Source organism: Bombus vosnesenskii, unplaced genomic scaffold (assembly GCF_011952255.1).
Source record: "Bombus vosnesenskii isolate JDL3184/JDL3185 unplaced genomic scaffold, Bvos_JDL3184-5_v1.1 scf7180000016262, whole genome shotgun sequence".
Taxonomy (NCBI): Eukaryota; Metazoa; Arthropoda; class Insecta; order Hymenoptera; family Apidae; genus Bombus; species Bombus vosnesenskii.
This window is the reverse complement of record NW_022884331.1, coordinates 1,311,096-1,328,485: the sequence shown is the minus strand read 5'-3', so window position 1 is coordinate 1,328,485 and position 17,390 is coordinate 1,311,096. Positions and strand designations below refer to the sequence as shown.

Sequence of the window (17,390 nt, the reverse complement as noted above, 5' to 3'; positions counted from 1 at the left end):
GTGTGTGTGTGCTGTGTACTTTATGTAGAGACATAACATTATTTGATAAGGAGAGATACAAGAAAATTCCTCTGTTTCATTGATACTTAATTACAACCGCAATTAAATTGAAAGCTAAATCAAGACCAGCTTGATCCTTTTGTGCGAGAACTTTTTTACGTCGAAATTAAAACATCGTGAGATTATGATCCCTCGAGATTTCAATTAATAACGTATATTTCTTGTGCGCACTTCGATCACATCAACAAGCGTCTAGGTTCCTAATTTCCAATTTTTCACCTTAATTCGCTGTCAAGTGCACCTAGAGTTTCTATTTCAATTCACTATACGAGGTTACGAAATATTTCAAACATGGAAATTTGGGGTGTATTGCAACATTATTCCATTTACTTTCTGGAAATTCAGAATTGTACTTGCGTATTCTTGTACACTGTTGAATAACTACTCGAATGTGTACTTTCTTTCTATCATTCTCGAAAGGAACGCAATTGTGTCGATTTGTGAAGTTCAGGCACATTGACGTTCAAGAACACACAGCGAAGGAAGAAACTGGAAGATACGAAGGAAATACCAAGCGGAAGTAGAATGAGTATAAGAGGACAAAAGGAAGAAAGAGAGGTCGAGCTCGCTTTAGTTTTTAAAATTTCTACGAAAAATTAAAGATTAATTCATCTTTACACGTGAATCAACGTTGAGCTTTGCATAAACATATATTAAATTGCTTAAAATTAAATTTGAAAGCATCTGTGCTGTAATGTTTAAATATTATCTATATATCATATTTTTGCGTGTAAATCTACAATTAAATGATTTATATTTTCCATAATGATTATTTAACAACAAATAAGGACAACAGTAAAATATATTACAAACAAAATTATTCTAGTAAAAATTTATTTTATATGAAATGCACTTTTTTGAGTAGCTGACACTTTTCACTACATATTAATATCAATACGAATAAGAAGATTCTCATAATAATGTCAAGACTCAACGCTGTATAGAAAATGCGTGTCATATATTCAAATATACGAAGTTCGACGATGAAAATCAAACAATACGTCGACCCTCTTAATTTTCCAGTTTGTCCATTTTTGTTTGCGTATAATCGTACATGTAAAATTGTACAGAACACGACTCTTCCATCGATCATATTGCTACTCTATTATTAATATTCCATTTGTTTTTTTCTAATTTAACTTAGTAGCCTCATGAGGTAGCACAACTCTTTTGGTAAGACTTGGCATAGTGACGTAATTCCGGGAATTATTTTCTATACCATGATTCTGAGGCAATTCCAGGCATTCTAAATTTGGTGACGTCAGGCATTCGTGGATGAAACTACAAACTGTATTTACGTAGGCATCACGATAAGTAGCATAATGCTTGACGTGCGGAGAATTGGTGAAAAGTACCAGCTGCACTCGTACACCACGTTCTGCTCGTCGACTGGCGAATTTCTCGACGTCCTTGAAATACGAACAAGTATAATATATAAGTTCATATAAAAGAATAAAATACAAATACATTTAATCTGCTGTGGATTCTTGCAATTAACTATTATGTCAAGGATATACATACCGCTGCCGGAATTAAAGTGTCAGCGTTCGAATAAAGAAACAATTGCGGCCAAGAATAGGATTCTTCTGCAAGACCGATCGGGTTCGTTTGCACTGGATAACCACGTCCAAGGGCGTGAGCGATCACCTAAATTAAGATTTAAATTGGCAATACTAATAAATTCGATACAAAAGGAATGTAATGTCTAGACTAGGGATTTTTATTAATTAAATTTATATTTTTATGAACACAACAAAGAAATAGAACCTAGACAGGGATTTCTTTTATTCACTAAATATTATATTTAATTATTAAATTTCGCAAAATGTATAAAAATCCATAGTCCAGTAATATCTTTATTAATACCTCTAAAAACCAAAGTATAGAGAGGAAGATCGTAATGAGGAAGGACATTGGTATGTTTGTAAGTGGATGTCCGCCGATGATTGCGCTAATTGCTTTGAAAAGAGCGGTTAATCTTCTTTCTCCCGGTGCGCTATCAAATATCACTCCTTTGACCTAGAATTTCAATGTTAATGTATATTATGTGAAGCAATGATGTAGAGAATGTTGGAAAGGTGAAAGGTAACAGTATTTTTTACCTTAAGCGGTGAGTTAGCTTGTTGCATCGCAAGGCTTACATGTTGATATAGAAACGCACCGCCGTTACTGAAGACATGGAAGAATATCGGGTGTTGATCCAAACTCTTGTCTGTGATTACCTGGATCAACCGTTTGCCAATATGAGGCATTTTGTCTCTTCGCCAAAATAGACATTCTACTGGTGCCGTGTATCGTAGCGTGATGCAGCTTGAGAAAGGAACATTATTTATCAATATGTATTAAATAATTTGTAAATCTCTACTATATAGAAGTATATAATATATTTTATAGATTATTAGAGTATCGTTCGACTTATACTACGTTTTATATTCGAAAACATTGAAATGTATGGATGGTACAATAAATTACTTACTATAAAAGCATTTCATAGAAAAATAGTATAAACATAAATGCATAGAATATATCTTCTATTATTGATCCAAAATAATGTTTATGATTAATTAATTATTGACTTGTGTAATATTATATTATTATATGTTTTAGTGATTGTAAAGTACGATTGAGTTATTGATTGCTAACGATAAATTCTAATAATACAACAACATTCACTAGGAATTCGAATAAATAAAAAAATTCATTTCGGAAGTCAAATTCTAAATTGTTATCGATTAAATAAACAAGTATCATCGGCATGATATTGCCGGCATTTTCTACTATGTCTTATCAACAGTTTTATGACACTTAATTCTACATTTTCTTCCAATATTTTGTCATAAAAAATACATGTGTGTACAACGTATATCCATCCTTCTACTTTAACACTTGCTCATCAAACTGTTACTCCACAAAATCTATCATCACGGACCATCGCGTAAAAACTATTATCTATATTCTCATCCTCAACTTCCAGTTATACGAAAGAATGAAAAAGCAAGAAGAAAGAAATTAATCGGAAAAGAAGGAACAGTTAAAAGGGGGGAGGGCTAGTTTTGCAAAACATCAGTACCTCTTCTCTTCGTAAATTGCGCTGTACTTGGCCAGATATTTGTCTTGACAGCCGGCCCATCCTAGTAGCACTATTACCGGTCGTTTGTCCTCCTTGTAAACGAATACGAACTCTTCACGTTGATCCTGACTACCGGTGGTTAACGTTGGATCCTTCGGGGACGGCGGAAACGACGGGAACATGATGTAATAGTCGAGGTCCTCTTGATTGCTCATCTTTCCTGCTTCTCGTTCTCCTCCTCGTGAGGATGCGAGAGAAAGAAGGAGAGAAAGAAACACAGAAGGTGAGGGGGGCTGCAAGCTAACGGGGTGAGGGAAAAGGTTGGGAGGAGGGGAGGGAAGAGGGAGTTAGTAGCGGTAACGAAAGGGAGGACAAATCACCCCTCTACCGCGAGGGATCCTCGTTCCGAGTTGAGCTTGCGTCGCTGTCGTAGTCGAGAGAACCGAGCTGCCAGAGGATCGATATCAAAGGCTCGTATGGTTGTATACCAAAGTTAGATGTCACGAATGAGGACGTCGACGTTTAACATTGGCCTCTCTACGTAGAGAGAGTGTTTTTTATTTCTTCCTGGACGTCACCGTTGACGGGACTCTCCATTAGTCGAATCTTTACCGATCGATAGCGAATATCGATTTCGGTCGATGTGGACCATACATGATAGCTGATAATAGACTATCGGGTTTGGCGCTGAGGTTCACGATGCTGCGGTGCGGATGTAATGCCATGTTACACGTGTGCAAAAATTTTATGCGTTTTAGCTGACGCGGAATTTCACAGCTAATAGTGGTATCATATAAAATTATTAAGTTGGATCCTGATAGTTGTAGATATCGTCATGGTAATGTAAATTGATTGGTGATGATAGCAATAATGTATTATAATATGATGTGCAACATTATGGTAATAATGTTAATTAAATGTTTAAATAATCGTTGATTAAGAATGAGAAATATTTCTTGTGTTAACATTTTTTACGTTATACATTTTACAAAGAAAAATTTTGTAGTTACATGTGTACTGTAAATGTAGATTATGTAAAAAATAAAGTTACTATGAAACACACAAAGCAGAATTGATGGCATTGATTTATTTTTACTCCTATGGCAGTGTTGCGCAAAATGACGTATTATCATGATAGGCGAAATACGGATGAGTTATAAAGTAAGCCTAACTAGTCTTATTTATAACCTAATATTCTATTAGCATTTTTTGTACTATACATATATTATTTTGGAGGGTTGCGAATTTTTTGAACTCTTGTGTCAATATTATCGATACAATGTAGAATAAAACTAAAATTCTATTAATGACAGTAATATTATAACATATACTTAATCTCCAGGCCTTAAATTGAAATCTCAAATATACACTACAAGATTGCAATAACTGATTTCCAGATATTCTAGAATTCATGGATATTAAGACCACCAGGCCTCAATCATTTAAAAAATTCCCAGACTCCAAATCGCAGATTACCAACCACAATCCCCCAGATACCAAATCCAGACCCTAGATCTTAAAACTATCAAAACCTAGATCTTTAAGTTCTAATTAAAAACTAGCTCAGAATTTCTAGATCTTAACTTTTAGGCTTCACACTCATAGATTTAAACTTTAGTATCTCCAAATAACAGAGTTTAGAATTTTCAAAATTCAGAGCCCTGGTCTCAGAATTATCAAATTGCAGAATTCTCTTTGATAGTAGTAGATTTTAATTCTAACCGCTAGGGGTGTTATAATTCTAATTTTATTCTATGTTCAGTTGATAATATTGGAAGCCAACCCATCAACGAAGATCCATTCAAAGATTGTTTATTATTATACATATGTATATTGATTATTTATTACAACATACTATGTATTTTCGCTGGCGAGGTGTAGCTTGTTAGTACTATTTATAATCCTATTTTGTAAAACAATCATTTAGCAAAACCAGTATTATTCTGTAGTTCTCTCCGGAAACAGTTACCACCTTTTATCTGCTTTGTCGGTACAGGTGAACATGCTTGAATAGTGGTGCCCTCTGTTCGGATTAGTTTATCCGGAATATTGTCAGCGAGCAGGCGCTGGACCGCTTTCTGAGGCTGCGTGCGAGATGAAGAGCGTAAGACAGAGAAGGACCGAGATTCAAACTCGAAATCTAACGAGGAACTCTCAGAGCCACGAGAGTGGCCGCGCGATACGGCACGGGTGTTTGAAAACAGCCGATAACAGTGTGCATCGCGCCATGTGTACCGAGAAAAGTGCGAATTTCCTGTGGCTCCTTTGTTCCATATCGCTTTTCTGTGGATTTGTTCTTCCATACGGTGAGTACAGGGATTAAATTCGATAAAACTTTATCGTCCTCAGGAGTTGTCATTAAAAAATTAAGCCTCCTTTTAGTAATACAAGCAGTAATTGTTCGGCGACAAATGTTTTTTTTCCTTCTTATGGTGGCCACTAGTTATATTCATTTACGATTTATGACAACAATGTGAAATTTGTGTGATTAAAAAGCATTTTGATTACAAGGAGAGCCATGAATATGAGGTTTGACATTTTTTATAGAAAGAAAATAGGAGCTGTATAAAAATTTGTTTAATAAAATCGTTTTATGTGAATAGTAAGTTAATAGCAGGTTAATATATTATAGATATTAGTAGGTTAAGGCTGATTTTAGATTAATGTTGATTAATATGTAATACTAGATTAATGTTGATTGTTACTTAAAAACCTTTAATACGCTATTGTTCAAACATTACACTGACAGTGATATTTGTGTTTATTGCTTTGGAAGGTTTCTTTCAAGATACTTTATTACTTGGACTATTTTTTAAACATCTACGTAGTACTGTTGTTTTTACATATGTGATAGTATAAAATTTGAGTAGAAATAGAAAATAGACGTTTTTGACTATAAAAGGAGTCTTCTTCATATAAAATACTTTCACTAATATTCATTTACTTTACCAATTCTTGTATTTGATTCGTATTTCTTCTATTTCTGCGATAGAGTCGCTTCGATAAAAATAAACAAATGCTAACAAAATTTTTCAAATTTCGAAATGACAAACGATATATATCAAACAAATTTCATTAATACTAAACGTTATATTTTTCGTTTACTAAAATAAACTAAAATAACGAAATAACCAAGAAATTACCAATTATAAAACAACAAATTTTTCTTTAACACGATTATCTTTTTTTAATTTGATTTTTTCATATTTTTGCGTGTAACTTTTTTAAACAAACTTTTCAGTTTTATCATACGAACGAAGGAAACGACCAGATTCACGTATGCATACAAAATAGCAACCACAAAATGATAGCAAGTTTGTCAATTAACGTAACGAACAAGGTTGACGTTTAATTATGAAACAGTATCGTGTTCCGTGTTTCATTCATCTATTCCTCGACGTTGGAATGTGTTTATGATGTTAAACAAGGATCTCTTTTCGAGGGCCGCACGATTTCGCCTTTGAAATCGTCATTGAATAGTCATCGAAAGTAACCCAAATAACGGATTGCTATTTCGAGGGAACCAATTTCCGCGCGGATTTTCCATTTGAGCTATTGCTCATGGAATTAATGACTTAAGATCGATCTATTTCAGATGGCTATAAAAGAATTGATTCATTGATATTCACGTTTTAACCACGCGTTAAATTTGACAAATATGATTCAATAAATTTTGCAGACATTGATGCAAATTCATATTTTTATGAATGTTACTGATAAAATTATTTGATATCGTTATAATGAGTATTATATTTTACACATTTTTATATACTATTTATATCCCGGGCATCTTTGCGCCGTTATATTTCTCACATATATATAAAAATTCGCAGTTTAATTATGAGAATTTTGTGAAGATGCACAGTGTTCCAAATAGGTAAATTAATTGAATAAAATACATATTTCGTTGCTTACGTAGAAAATATTAAACATTTATAAATAACTGTTATACTGAATATTCAATTTGTATAGCTCTACCTGTATGCCATCCATAATTTTATGTATAAAAATATGTCTTGGAAAAAGTTAACTTCTTTATCTTTTAATAATTCTATTGATATATTTAGTTTTGCATTATCATGGCAGTGATGGGAAAGAATATAGTTTTTCCTCTTTTCATTCTTTACTATTGTTACAACAGAAATAAATCTTTAGGAACTGGGTTTTGGACGAGTGACGAAGCGGCATATTCTGACTAAATAGAGCGCGTTTCAAAAAGAATATTCGACGACGAAGAACGGTCGGAGTGTTTATATCGCTTCAACCATTTATTTTTCATTTCTTTGCTTGTGAAAGGCGTTTACGTTTCTATGAAAAATCGAATTTGAGTAAACGAATTCTGACATTCAGTGGCGTACGTGGAAAGTTCATGACGTTTATTATTGTTAGAACATTCTTTCGATGTGTACACTCCGATGTGTGTTACAGATGTAAAGATCACGATGTACTGAAATTAGTACTTGACCAACTAATGCAGCGAGACATAAATCGTCTTTAGTTTAGTCCTTGATCATTATGACTTTATAGATTAAGATATGTATATATCTTATAAAACATATGTAGTACATACATTTGCATCGTAAGGTGCCTTTTATTATAATAATTTTACTAATTATTATAATAATTAATAATAAATACAATTCTGTCTTAATGCAACTTTTGATATCATATATTCTGATATACATATACGTATAACAAACTCTACTTATGAAATCAACAGTCGGAAATATACTTAAACTTATGACTAAATCTACTTGGGAAATGTATAATCTATTTCGAAAAAAAACAAAATACTCGACCGACAGTTTAACTCGTTACCTTCTATTAAGAGATTAAGGCATTATCACACATACACAGCGATTGTTAAAAATTATACAAAAATTACCTTCTGACGGATGAGAAGATTTCGTAGAATCTGGTTAAGGCTACTTTGAAAGTCATCGATCGCGTGCGCGTTGCGGAATAGTCGAATCTGAGTGGGACTGTTCGTATAGGAATCGTAGGCATAATCCTCCGACGAAATGTCGCAAATTGTACGGTAATCATCTTGTCAAGCTGTTGAGCTGTTCGCACGCGCGGTTGTCTAATATGAATTCCTCGGAGGTTCGGATGACCTTTTCAAAACTCGTGCACCGGCCTGTCAGACGCAACAACGACTCCCTTTGGTATATTACGTGCCGTAATACGCGGCAGCTCCAAACGACGAATGAAATTCCAGGCAAAGTGTACTCCGGAGAATATTTTATCGTCCTCTGAACGCCGTGAAATACGAAGAACAGCTATTTTATGCAGTTTCGGCATGCATCGCTGCCTCGCGCCGCTCTTACACCCCGTTGGAAAATATCGTCGATAGTCGGCGTCTTGTATCGGAACAAGAATTCTACCAGGGATCTAACTGAACCGGCTCGATATCACTTCCATCTACGAAAAATCCTTACTACCGCCGTTCGCTTACGACGCGATTGGATAATCGTGTTTTAAGACTCGTTACGCCCAATTCTTTTCGCGAAAATCGGAAGCTATGAATTTTACGCGACTATCTTAGCTTCCTGTTATCCTATATTCTGATATTAGGTTGACTGCGATGGAAAAGTGTTTGTGAATTTGACGAGGGTGGAGGTTTCGCGTTGAATAATTTCGTTTCAACTGTTACGTTTGATTGCTTAAGGTATATTATAATACCTTTGTTTTGTTGAATTTGGTTTACTTTGTTCCTGTGTCGTTCGTCATATTATTAAATCCTTATTATTCAAACTTGACATTCACTCATTGTCCAAAGGGTTTCGCACTTGTGTGACGGGTTGTTACTTACTAAAATATGTGTTTTTCTGTTACTGTTGTAGTATTTTTCTGGCTATTGCTGCTTTTTCTATGTCTTATTACTTTTATATTATTACATCTGTTTTTACGTTTTACTTGTCGTGTGTTTTTGTCACGGAATATTGTCATACAAACAGTTATAGGCTGATATCCTTTTAAAGTTTCGAAATATTTTCTATTCGGACATGTGCGACAATCGGCGCAATTTCCAGTAGTTCATCAAACATTTCGCGACCCAATGATGGCAATTGTTGACTCGCTTTCGTCTTTGTAATTAGCCTGTCGATAATTAACTCCCTTAATTTTCTATTTTTCGCAGGGCATTGTTTGCCATAATGTTTGTCGTCATCGGTCATCATTATCGATGCACAGGATAATACAAATTTCTCAGTAGGTCACTGATCTACTGAATTATCTGAAATGTTTCTGTTAATAGCAAATCATAGAGATGGACATTCGAGAATATTCGAAACTTGCAACTACGCAAGTGTATGTGTATTTTGTTTCACGTACAGTGCATTCTTCTGGAAACTGCCTTTAATTATTTCGATTACTCCGAATAAAAGGTCGCAGGACGGTCGGCTGTTTATTTATGTAATTCACACAGGACGTATTTTTTGGGCATAACTTTTACGAATTTTAATGATTTAACAAATCGCGTACGAATGTTTCCCTGTCTGATTGATCCTGCCCAAAATACCTCAGTCGTTGATTTATATTTTAATTAAATTTTGTTCCACTTCGTCTTTGTGACTTTTATTCGATTATAATTTGAATAGTGCTTGGAGAATGACAATTTTTATCATGAGAAGTTAATTGGAAGTTTAGATAAAATGTTGGGCGAGAGAATTAATCATATTGTCCATTTCATTATTATTTTTGAAGAAAATCGTGAAATAAATAATTGATGGGCTCATAATAAAAACAATCTACGTCAAATTAGCTAGTATTAGCTAACTTAATATTAGCTTTACTAACTAAACTAGACAATTAAATTATTTATCACGGATACGAGCTCTTCAATTTTCCAATTTCTTCGATAATTCTGATTTTAACATTTTTTCATCACACAAACTATTATGAAGGTATTTCTACATTATGATTTTCGACGTTTCAGCTTTTTTTTTTATTCTAGTGGATTTTAATGTAATCTGAGATAATACTGAATATTAATTAAAAGGATTCCTCCCTCGTATCTAAATTGTGATTGATGTATCGCATAGCTGCAGAAACACTAAATATCAAATCAGAATTGCTTGAGGGACAGCTTTTCAAATCAACGATGCGTGTTTTGCATAATTGCACGCTCTTCTGCACCAGTCCTATCTGATACGAATGCGAAATTCAAGAAGCTATCCGCATTTACTTGCCTGTTTTTATAATCCTTTAAGAATTTTCTCATCCAAAAGAGGATACATTTTGCATTACAATGGATGCATAAAAAATAAACCAAGAACGCTAGTACTAAAAACGCTACATCACTAATAATTTGTCGATATACGAACTTTAAAATTCAAAAGTCTTCGAACTTCACAAAATACTGCATATTTTTCACAGAATTTTTTTTATTAGGTTTTAACATCGTGTTAACTGCGATTATATGATATGTTGTCATTAGCGACGATAATGAAGACAGAGAAGACGTTAAATTTTGTTATAGGACATCGTGTCTTTCGGAAAGCAGCAAACTTTCCAACTTTTACTGTCACTAAGATCTTCATTTGGAGTTTCTTTAACTGAAACTTTAATCAATTTAAATTCTGGAATTTAGAACAAACTTTTGTATATTTATGGCGGTATAATTTGTCAGTTGCAAATATTATCCACACCCATAACAGGTCTGACTTAGGAACTAGATACGTATGTGTAAATTTATTGTCGCCAATTCTAAGTCTCACAGAACATTATCAACTAAGACGTTACACGATATCCAAAAAGGAAGAATTCTAAATCTTGTAAACTGTAAAAATTATTCTAAACAATGTTTACAGAGGATTAAGAATACTAATAATAAAAATGTTCAGTTTTGTAATTTATATATCATTTACAATATTCGATCTTTAAAAGGTAAAAACTATGCAAATTTTGCAGGATATTATCAATAGAAGAATTACCTTAAATGTTAGAAATCGTAGAAATACAGATACAGAAATATGTACGTAGAAATGTATATGGAAATACAATGTCGGAAATTTGAGAAATCATTATAGACAAATAAGTCCACGTTGCAGATAATTTTATTCTCATACATCGCATTCGAGTATTTACTTGGTTACCGAGTTCCAAGAGACGAGAACGTCTCATTACTGTCGTTTGACATCTTTCGAACTTGTATATTCGTTATCCATCGCCTCATTAATGTTTCGCGAAACCCAAGAAAAGTTATTCTTAAGTGAAGCAGGGGAGTCAAGATTAGATCGAACAGTTAAGCAACCTATCTGGGATTGTCGGGCCAAAGTGGGTATAACTGATCGCAAATAAGACGATAATAGGGGTCGAATGGAGAAGCGAGTGGCTCTGCCACAGATCTTAATATTTTCTTCGATAATGGAAATTGAAATCTCAACCACTTCATTCAGATTCAAACGAAAGATTCTGCGGTTTCTTTTTGTCTAGAAAAATTGATTTCGAAATGTTACATATTTCATCTCCTCTTTTCTGTGAAAATATCGATGTCAGAAGTTCTTCTTCAACTTTATATAATATTTCCAATGTTCCATGAAAAGTGGACTAATTCTCCGATATCTTGGAAAAAAGCTGGGTTCTGATAAATTTTTTCACGGGAACTTGTCTTTTATTTTTAATCTACGAACGAAGAATTTTATAATGATTAATTTAGAACGTAATGGATGAACTATGGCCAGATTATTGAATTTTTTGACTGATTTTTATTTGCTAACGGCTTTATTATAGATATTTTAATCCGATGATATTAATTGAAATTTTTATGGTGTATCGAATATTTCAATAAAAGCAAATTAAATAAATTGGAGTTTTCTTTTAAAGGACTGTAAAATAACTTATGTTTCCTTTTTTTGTTATATGTTTTTTATTATTATTTTTTATATTATATTTTACCGGATTATGAAGTATTTAAAATAAAATATATCGAACCCTTTATTCGATTTTAAATACTAATTTTCTAATTCATTGTATGTAGCAGCTAAGTTATCATGAAACTCGTATGATAAATTGTTCTCGCTTTTTACGTTTATTATTTCCAACAAATTCATATTCTCTTCCTATTTAAAAACTTCTCATTTTATTCCATACTACATGCAAAATTAAAAAGGTATTTAATTCTTCCTCGCGAACTCATGAAGCGACGATTATATTCAGCAATTCCAATCCTGACAAAATACACATTTCAGACAGAAATATAGCTTGTATAGCACAAAACTGAATTAATTCATTTACCACCAGTTACAGAAATACAAAAATAACAAAATATTTGGGAACGTTAGAAAGGTTGTCACGGAGAAAAAATCAAAAACATTTAATTCTTACAGGAAAAAGAGATGATAGCGTGTATTTCTAATTTTCTTTTATAGCAAAGCAATTTTAATTCATTTTGTATCTTATCCATTGCAATTTTCAAAATTTAATACGTTATTGAGTAATTCTATATTATCGAAATTGTTCATACGATCTCGAGATCATACGATTTCAAGATTAAATACCTATTCACTCCATTCTTATGATTATTTAAAAATTCGAATATTGAGAGACTTTGCTGTTAACGATATGTGTCTTTAATTTGTTAAAAAAATTCATAGAGCTAACGTACTTTACTATAATGCTTTATATATAAGGAATATATGTAGATTTCTGTGACTGACTGTAACTCTCTAAAAGGGTTAAAGCGGTGAAGATAAACGGAACATCCTGTTATACACGTCTCGAGTCGATTTAACGCGTTGAGTCTATCGACAATGACAAGAAAGAACTATCCATTCGTTCCCGTCTTGCGAGTATATCAATCCTCTTCGCTGTATCGCTCCTTTTATTAATGGCGTTGCCAGTGTGGCAACGAATAAGACGGAGGAGCGAAGAGGATGGAATAGAGAGTCATTTGAACAATCGAAAACGGCAATACCTATCGCCAGCTTTACTTCCTGATTCAATGTTTGTCGGAATAAACATCGGAGATTGGAACTTGGATCACGTGAATTTTTGTTACACACGAATCGTAGTTAAAGCCAGAAATATATGGATACGCTATAGAAAACAGCGTGAATGAAAATGCTCGATGGAAAGCGTAAATCGACCCGATGGTGCGGGAAAATCATATTTTTGTCCTGCGTCTTCTGGTATAATCCTTTTTCCGTCATTCATTTGTCTCATTACTTTCTTTGCCTGGCTTAGATTTGAAAAATTGTCCTTCACTTTGTCTGCTTCATTTGAAAAATTTTTTCCTGTAATTTATTTAGTTCATCCTTAAAAATCGTTGTTTGATTATATGTATATTAATTAATATTTAACGTATTAACGAAATTCGAGTTTTAAGTAATAAAGAAATTATGAATATTCAATATATATATATATACTTAATAATGTAATATACAGGATAAAAATTTTTCGTTTGAGGCTTTGTTTTCGAAAAAATCGACTTTGAATTTTCGCTCGGTACGCGTGCACTTTATTCCGTTTCGTTATAACGGATCTCATTGTAGATCGTTGTCTCGATGGAAAAATTAAGAAAACAAAATTTTTATTCTATATTTTTGACTTCTTTTTTCGCCTAGAATCACCCCCTTTCCGCTTGTACCACCAGTTACCAACCACCTTGTATGTACATAATAATATATATACACATATTGTATATGTTACTATGTTATCAACATTGTCTTATCAAACAGATTTTCGATGAATTTGTGTCTTGTGTTATTGCATTACTCGGGCTTGAAATATGTTTCCTCGGAGAAAGATTCTTCGTTTTTAACGTTATGTTTCGCTTGTCGTGTATTTTTTTTTTTAATTTTCCTATTCCTTTATTCTTCGGAACTTCTTTTCGTGAAAATATTTTGTTAAGTTTCTTTAAGATTCTAACGCTTCCAATTCTTTAGAAGATGACATAGAACATTTATTTTAATATGAAATGGATCTTTAGACATTAGTAGTTGGTGTAAATTATTACAGTGTATTCGCCGCAAATTAATTGTATTACATCTGAGCGACAAAACGCACGGAGTTTACGTGTAACTAGTAATTAAGGATGAAGGTAATTCGACGAGAAGTTAGTACATCGCCTTATCTTACTGAACCTGTAGCAAACGTGATTTGGGGTGTTGTTGAAATATTCCTTTAAATTGCTGCTGATAAATTTATTATGTATTATGAAATTTTTAATCATTAGGTGTAATAAATTTCGAAATATTACTCTTTTAAATTCTATATTCTATTCTTTCCCGAAATAATTATTTTTGCTCTAAAGGAACATTATTATCTGTTTGCAATAGATAACTAGAATACCTATTTGTAACAGAGTACCTATTACAAAAAAATTGATCAATGCAATGTAATAATATAATGATAAAATAAGATATTGACGATCACTCGAAATACGAGATAAAACTTGAGAAATGTATAGATGCGTAATTTTTAAATTAAATATAAATATAGGAAGATAAGTTTTATTCTTTTTGTACGTTTAATGATTAAGTGATAATAGGTCGACGGTCAGTTTTAATAAATCAAAGTTACCCACGTACTCTACATCGTATTTCAAGGTAAATAACATTTCACGGAACGAGAATAGATCTGAATTGATGATGAAGGTACCTTTTCTCGACGAGGTCGATCTTTCATTGTGGTCTCTCCACTGCCTTTCCAATGTGAGTGAGCTGCTAGCAGCCGAAATCTCGCGAAATTAGCAATGTAAATTCGATATTCCTGATCTACAGGACGAATTCATCTTTGAACGTATTGTTCACGTATTCTTTCCATCAGCTCTTTAAAGGTCACCTGGTCCTACGTGAAATCAAAGTTGCGTTTCAAGTGGAAAATAATAGGAAACGATTGTTCGATTCGAAGTTTAAATTTCTCTGTAGCTTCATAATCTGAATAAAATACTATTATGAGTCTAAATTTCTTTCAAAAAAAGAGATTTAATTTTCTCTAATTTATCGGTTAATTTTGTTGATTTATGCAACAAACTTTCAGTAAGCCTCTTAATTTATTCTTAATTAATGTGTTAATGAATATCGATTGTATTACAGCCAGTCTGTGCGTTAATGATGCGTGCTGATGTGTTTTTGCATCAGCCATGTAATCAATAAACGCAAACCATAGCTCGATGCTAAACAATGGGTACGTTTTCCGTTGCATTTTGTCGAGATAAATTAAATAATGATTGAATAATGATGTTATATTTTATACATATAATATTATTCCAAAATACATGCATAGGTACATGTGATGAATACAAATGTACCATTATTGTATTACATGTTATATAATTATTATAGTATCGTAATAAAAAGACAACATTTTAAATCAAAATAATGTAAATTTTTGTAAACCAAATTTAAATTGTATTAGACTCATAGTCTGGTGATTCTATGTATATATCGTTATGGTAGTAAACACTGCTTCTAATTACTAGCTCATTATTTAATAATTATTATCAATTCACCATTAATTTATACATATTGGTAAAATCCATATATCGTTACCAGAAATGGACCAAAACATCCGCATATTGTATGCATATGTATGTATGTATATATTGTAATTGACGTAAACGTATCTTGATTGGAAGAAATATAGACGACAAAAATATTATTAAAAATATTAAAGTACACGACGTTATTTTCTAAACCTATTAACAAATCTTAAGACTCGTAATTAAATAATAATTCACTATAACTCAATGCATGATAACATTTTGATTAATTTTGTTTCGTGTTGTCAACCGGAAAAAGTACTTCGAAGAAGTTACGTTTCACCGTGTGTATCTGATGAAAAAGCTTGCTTTTAGCTCTATATCCGAGCCGTCCTCGAGCTTCGGTTTGCCGCCTTAAACTACGAATGATTTGACGGGAACTCTGTTAATTTTTACGGCACTCTGCAAACTGAATGACCACAAGGAAATACCAACTCCCTCATTTGTCTCAACATTTTCCTATGCTAAACGTAATTAGTTCTGCTATTATCGTGTTGGTTGACTTGTAAATTAACATTAACCAAAACTTAGCGTTACAACGCTTTAATCTAACACTATGTCTAAAGCATACAGATCACTTTTACTAACGACCCCGTTATTCCTTTGTTTTCCACGTTTTGTAGCGTATGTTGATTGCATATTAAACTTTAGGATGATAAAATTATAGCATGTTTATTATCTGGGATATAATGTCAGTATGATATGGTATTATTAGTGATATTCTATTGTTTAACCCTGCAGGAGTCTTGATCCTAAAATTTTATTAAATAATATTTCTTAGCAATACAGTGACTTCAAATTGTAATACAGTGCCCAAATTACTTTTTTTTATACACACTGTACAAATAAATGAAGGAAAGTTGAATTTTATTGAAACAGATACAGTGTGTAATTATTAAATAGAAAAGCATACTACGCACGCCTATATGTTATTAATTGTCTTAAGTAAATCTAGAAAGTATGTACTTCTATGTTTTGTGCGTTCTCTGTTGTTCAAATATGGTTGAATATTCATCACAGATGAATGTCACATCACATCACAAATTTTCTGTTATTTGTAACATTATAAGTTTGTATATCGCTTAAAGCGTATGATATTGTTGGTATCGAAGGAGTTCCTCAAATTCCCTAAAGACTTTAGAAGTCTATATACTTTCGAAACTCTATAAGACGTTTTGGACTTGCGATACTTTCGATACTCTAAGAATTTCGTAACCTCTGATGCTGTTATTTTTCAAGTTGTAGATATTTTGTTCGTACTTTTTCGATTTTTCATTCGGCGTTCTAAAGCTCAAATTTTACGTATGCTGCACTGTGAACTCTGTCAAAAATAATAATACAATGAAAGAAAGTTATTACTCCTTTTAAGATTACTTCAAAAAAATCATTAAATAATGTATCATGAATTTTGAACAATTTTCTCTTTTCTAACAATCTTTTTAATCCTCTATAAATTCCCATTACTTTAAACAAAACAGTATATTCAATAAAATCCGATTTCTCCTTTAAAATCAGGTAACTCTGGTGCTCGGTAATCAATTTATTTTCCCAATGTTATCCAACTGGACGATCTAATTGCTCCCATCGATGCGTCACAGTTTACCATGTTTCCATTCTTCCGCAAAGATTCGGCGCATCAATTTCCCTCATCCACGGGTCGTATATACGCATTAATCTTCTCGAGAGAGGCAACTTGATTAATTGATTGTCCTATCGTTTCCGCATCTCATTAGACGGCCACTCACGAAGACGTCAATCCGATATCGGTGCCGCGGC

The 17,390-nt window shown here is 32.8% G+C and overlaps 2 protein-coding genes and 1 long non-coding RNA gene across 5 annotated transcripts in view; 1 reads left to right on the top strand and 2 right to left on the bottom strand.

The window, feature by feature from the left end:
* Positions 1-922: 922 nt before the first annotated feature.
* LOC117241939 lies at positions 923-15,411 on the bottom strand. Its single transcript, XR_004495142.1, has 3 exons — positions 15,398-15,411; positions 10,485-10,490; positions 923-1,162 (listed from the first exon to the last, which is right to left on the bottom strand). It is a non-coding gene; the product is annotated as an uncharacterized LOC117241939 (long non-coding RNA).
* On the bottom strand, positions 926-3,379 carry LOC117241934 (transmembrane protein 53). The gene is made up of 5 exons (XM_033508224.1): positions 3,131-3,379; positions 2,163-2,370; positions 1,927-2,079; positions 1,582-1,707; positions 926-1,469 (listed from the first exon to the last, which is right to left on the bottom strand). Exons 1-5 carry the CDS (start codon positions 3,343-3,345, stop codon positions 1,191-1,193), a joined length of 981 nt encoding a protein of 326 aa, XP_033364115.1. The 5' UTR covers positions 3,346-3,379; the 3' UTR covers positions 926-1,190.
* The window catches only part of LOC117241930, a 91,542-nt gene continuing 79,395 nt past the window's right edge, over positions 5,244-17,390 (top strand). For 2 of the 3 annotated variants that reach the window (XM_033508217.1, XM_033508216.1), the window contains exon 1: positions 5,245-5,436. In XM_033508217.1, coding sequence (XP_033364108.1) covers positions 5,358-5,436 — 79 coding nt within the window. In that variant the 5' untranslated portion in view covers positions 5,245-5,357. Of the gene's footprint in view, positions 5,437-17,390 lie in introns of all 3 variants that reach the window. The other variant, XM_033508218.1, reaches the window with a different exon arrangement.

Excerpts from the sequence above, each read along its gene's own strand:
- LOC117241934 (XM_033508224.1), bottom strand. The coding sequence starts at position 3,345 with ATGAGCAATCAAGAGGACCTCGACTATTACATCATGTTCCCGTCGTTT. Across the intron at positions 2,080-2,162 it reads AAGCTAACTCACCGCTTAAG|GTCAAAGGAGTGATATTTGA; the intron begins GTAAAAAATACT and ends TTGAAATTCTAG. Across the intron at positions 1,470-1,581 it reads ACACTTTAATTCCGGCAGCG|GACGTCGAGAAATTCGCCAG; the intron begins GTATGTATATCC and ends TCGTATTTCAAG.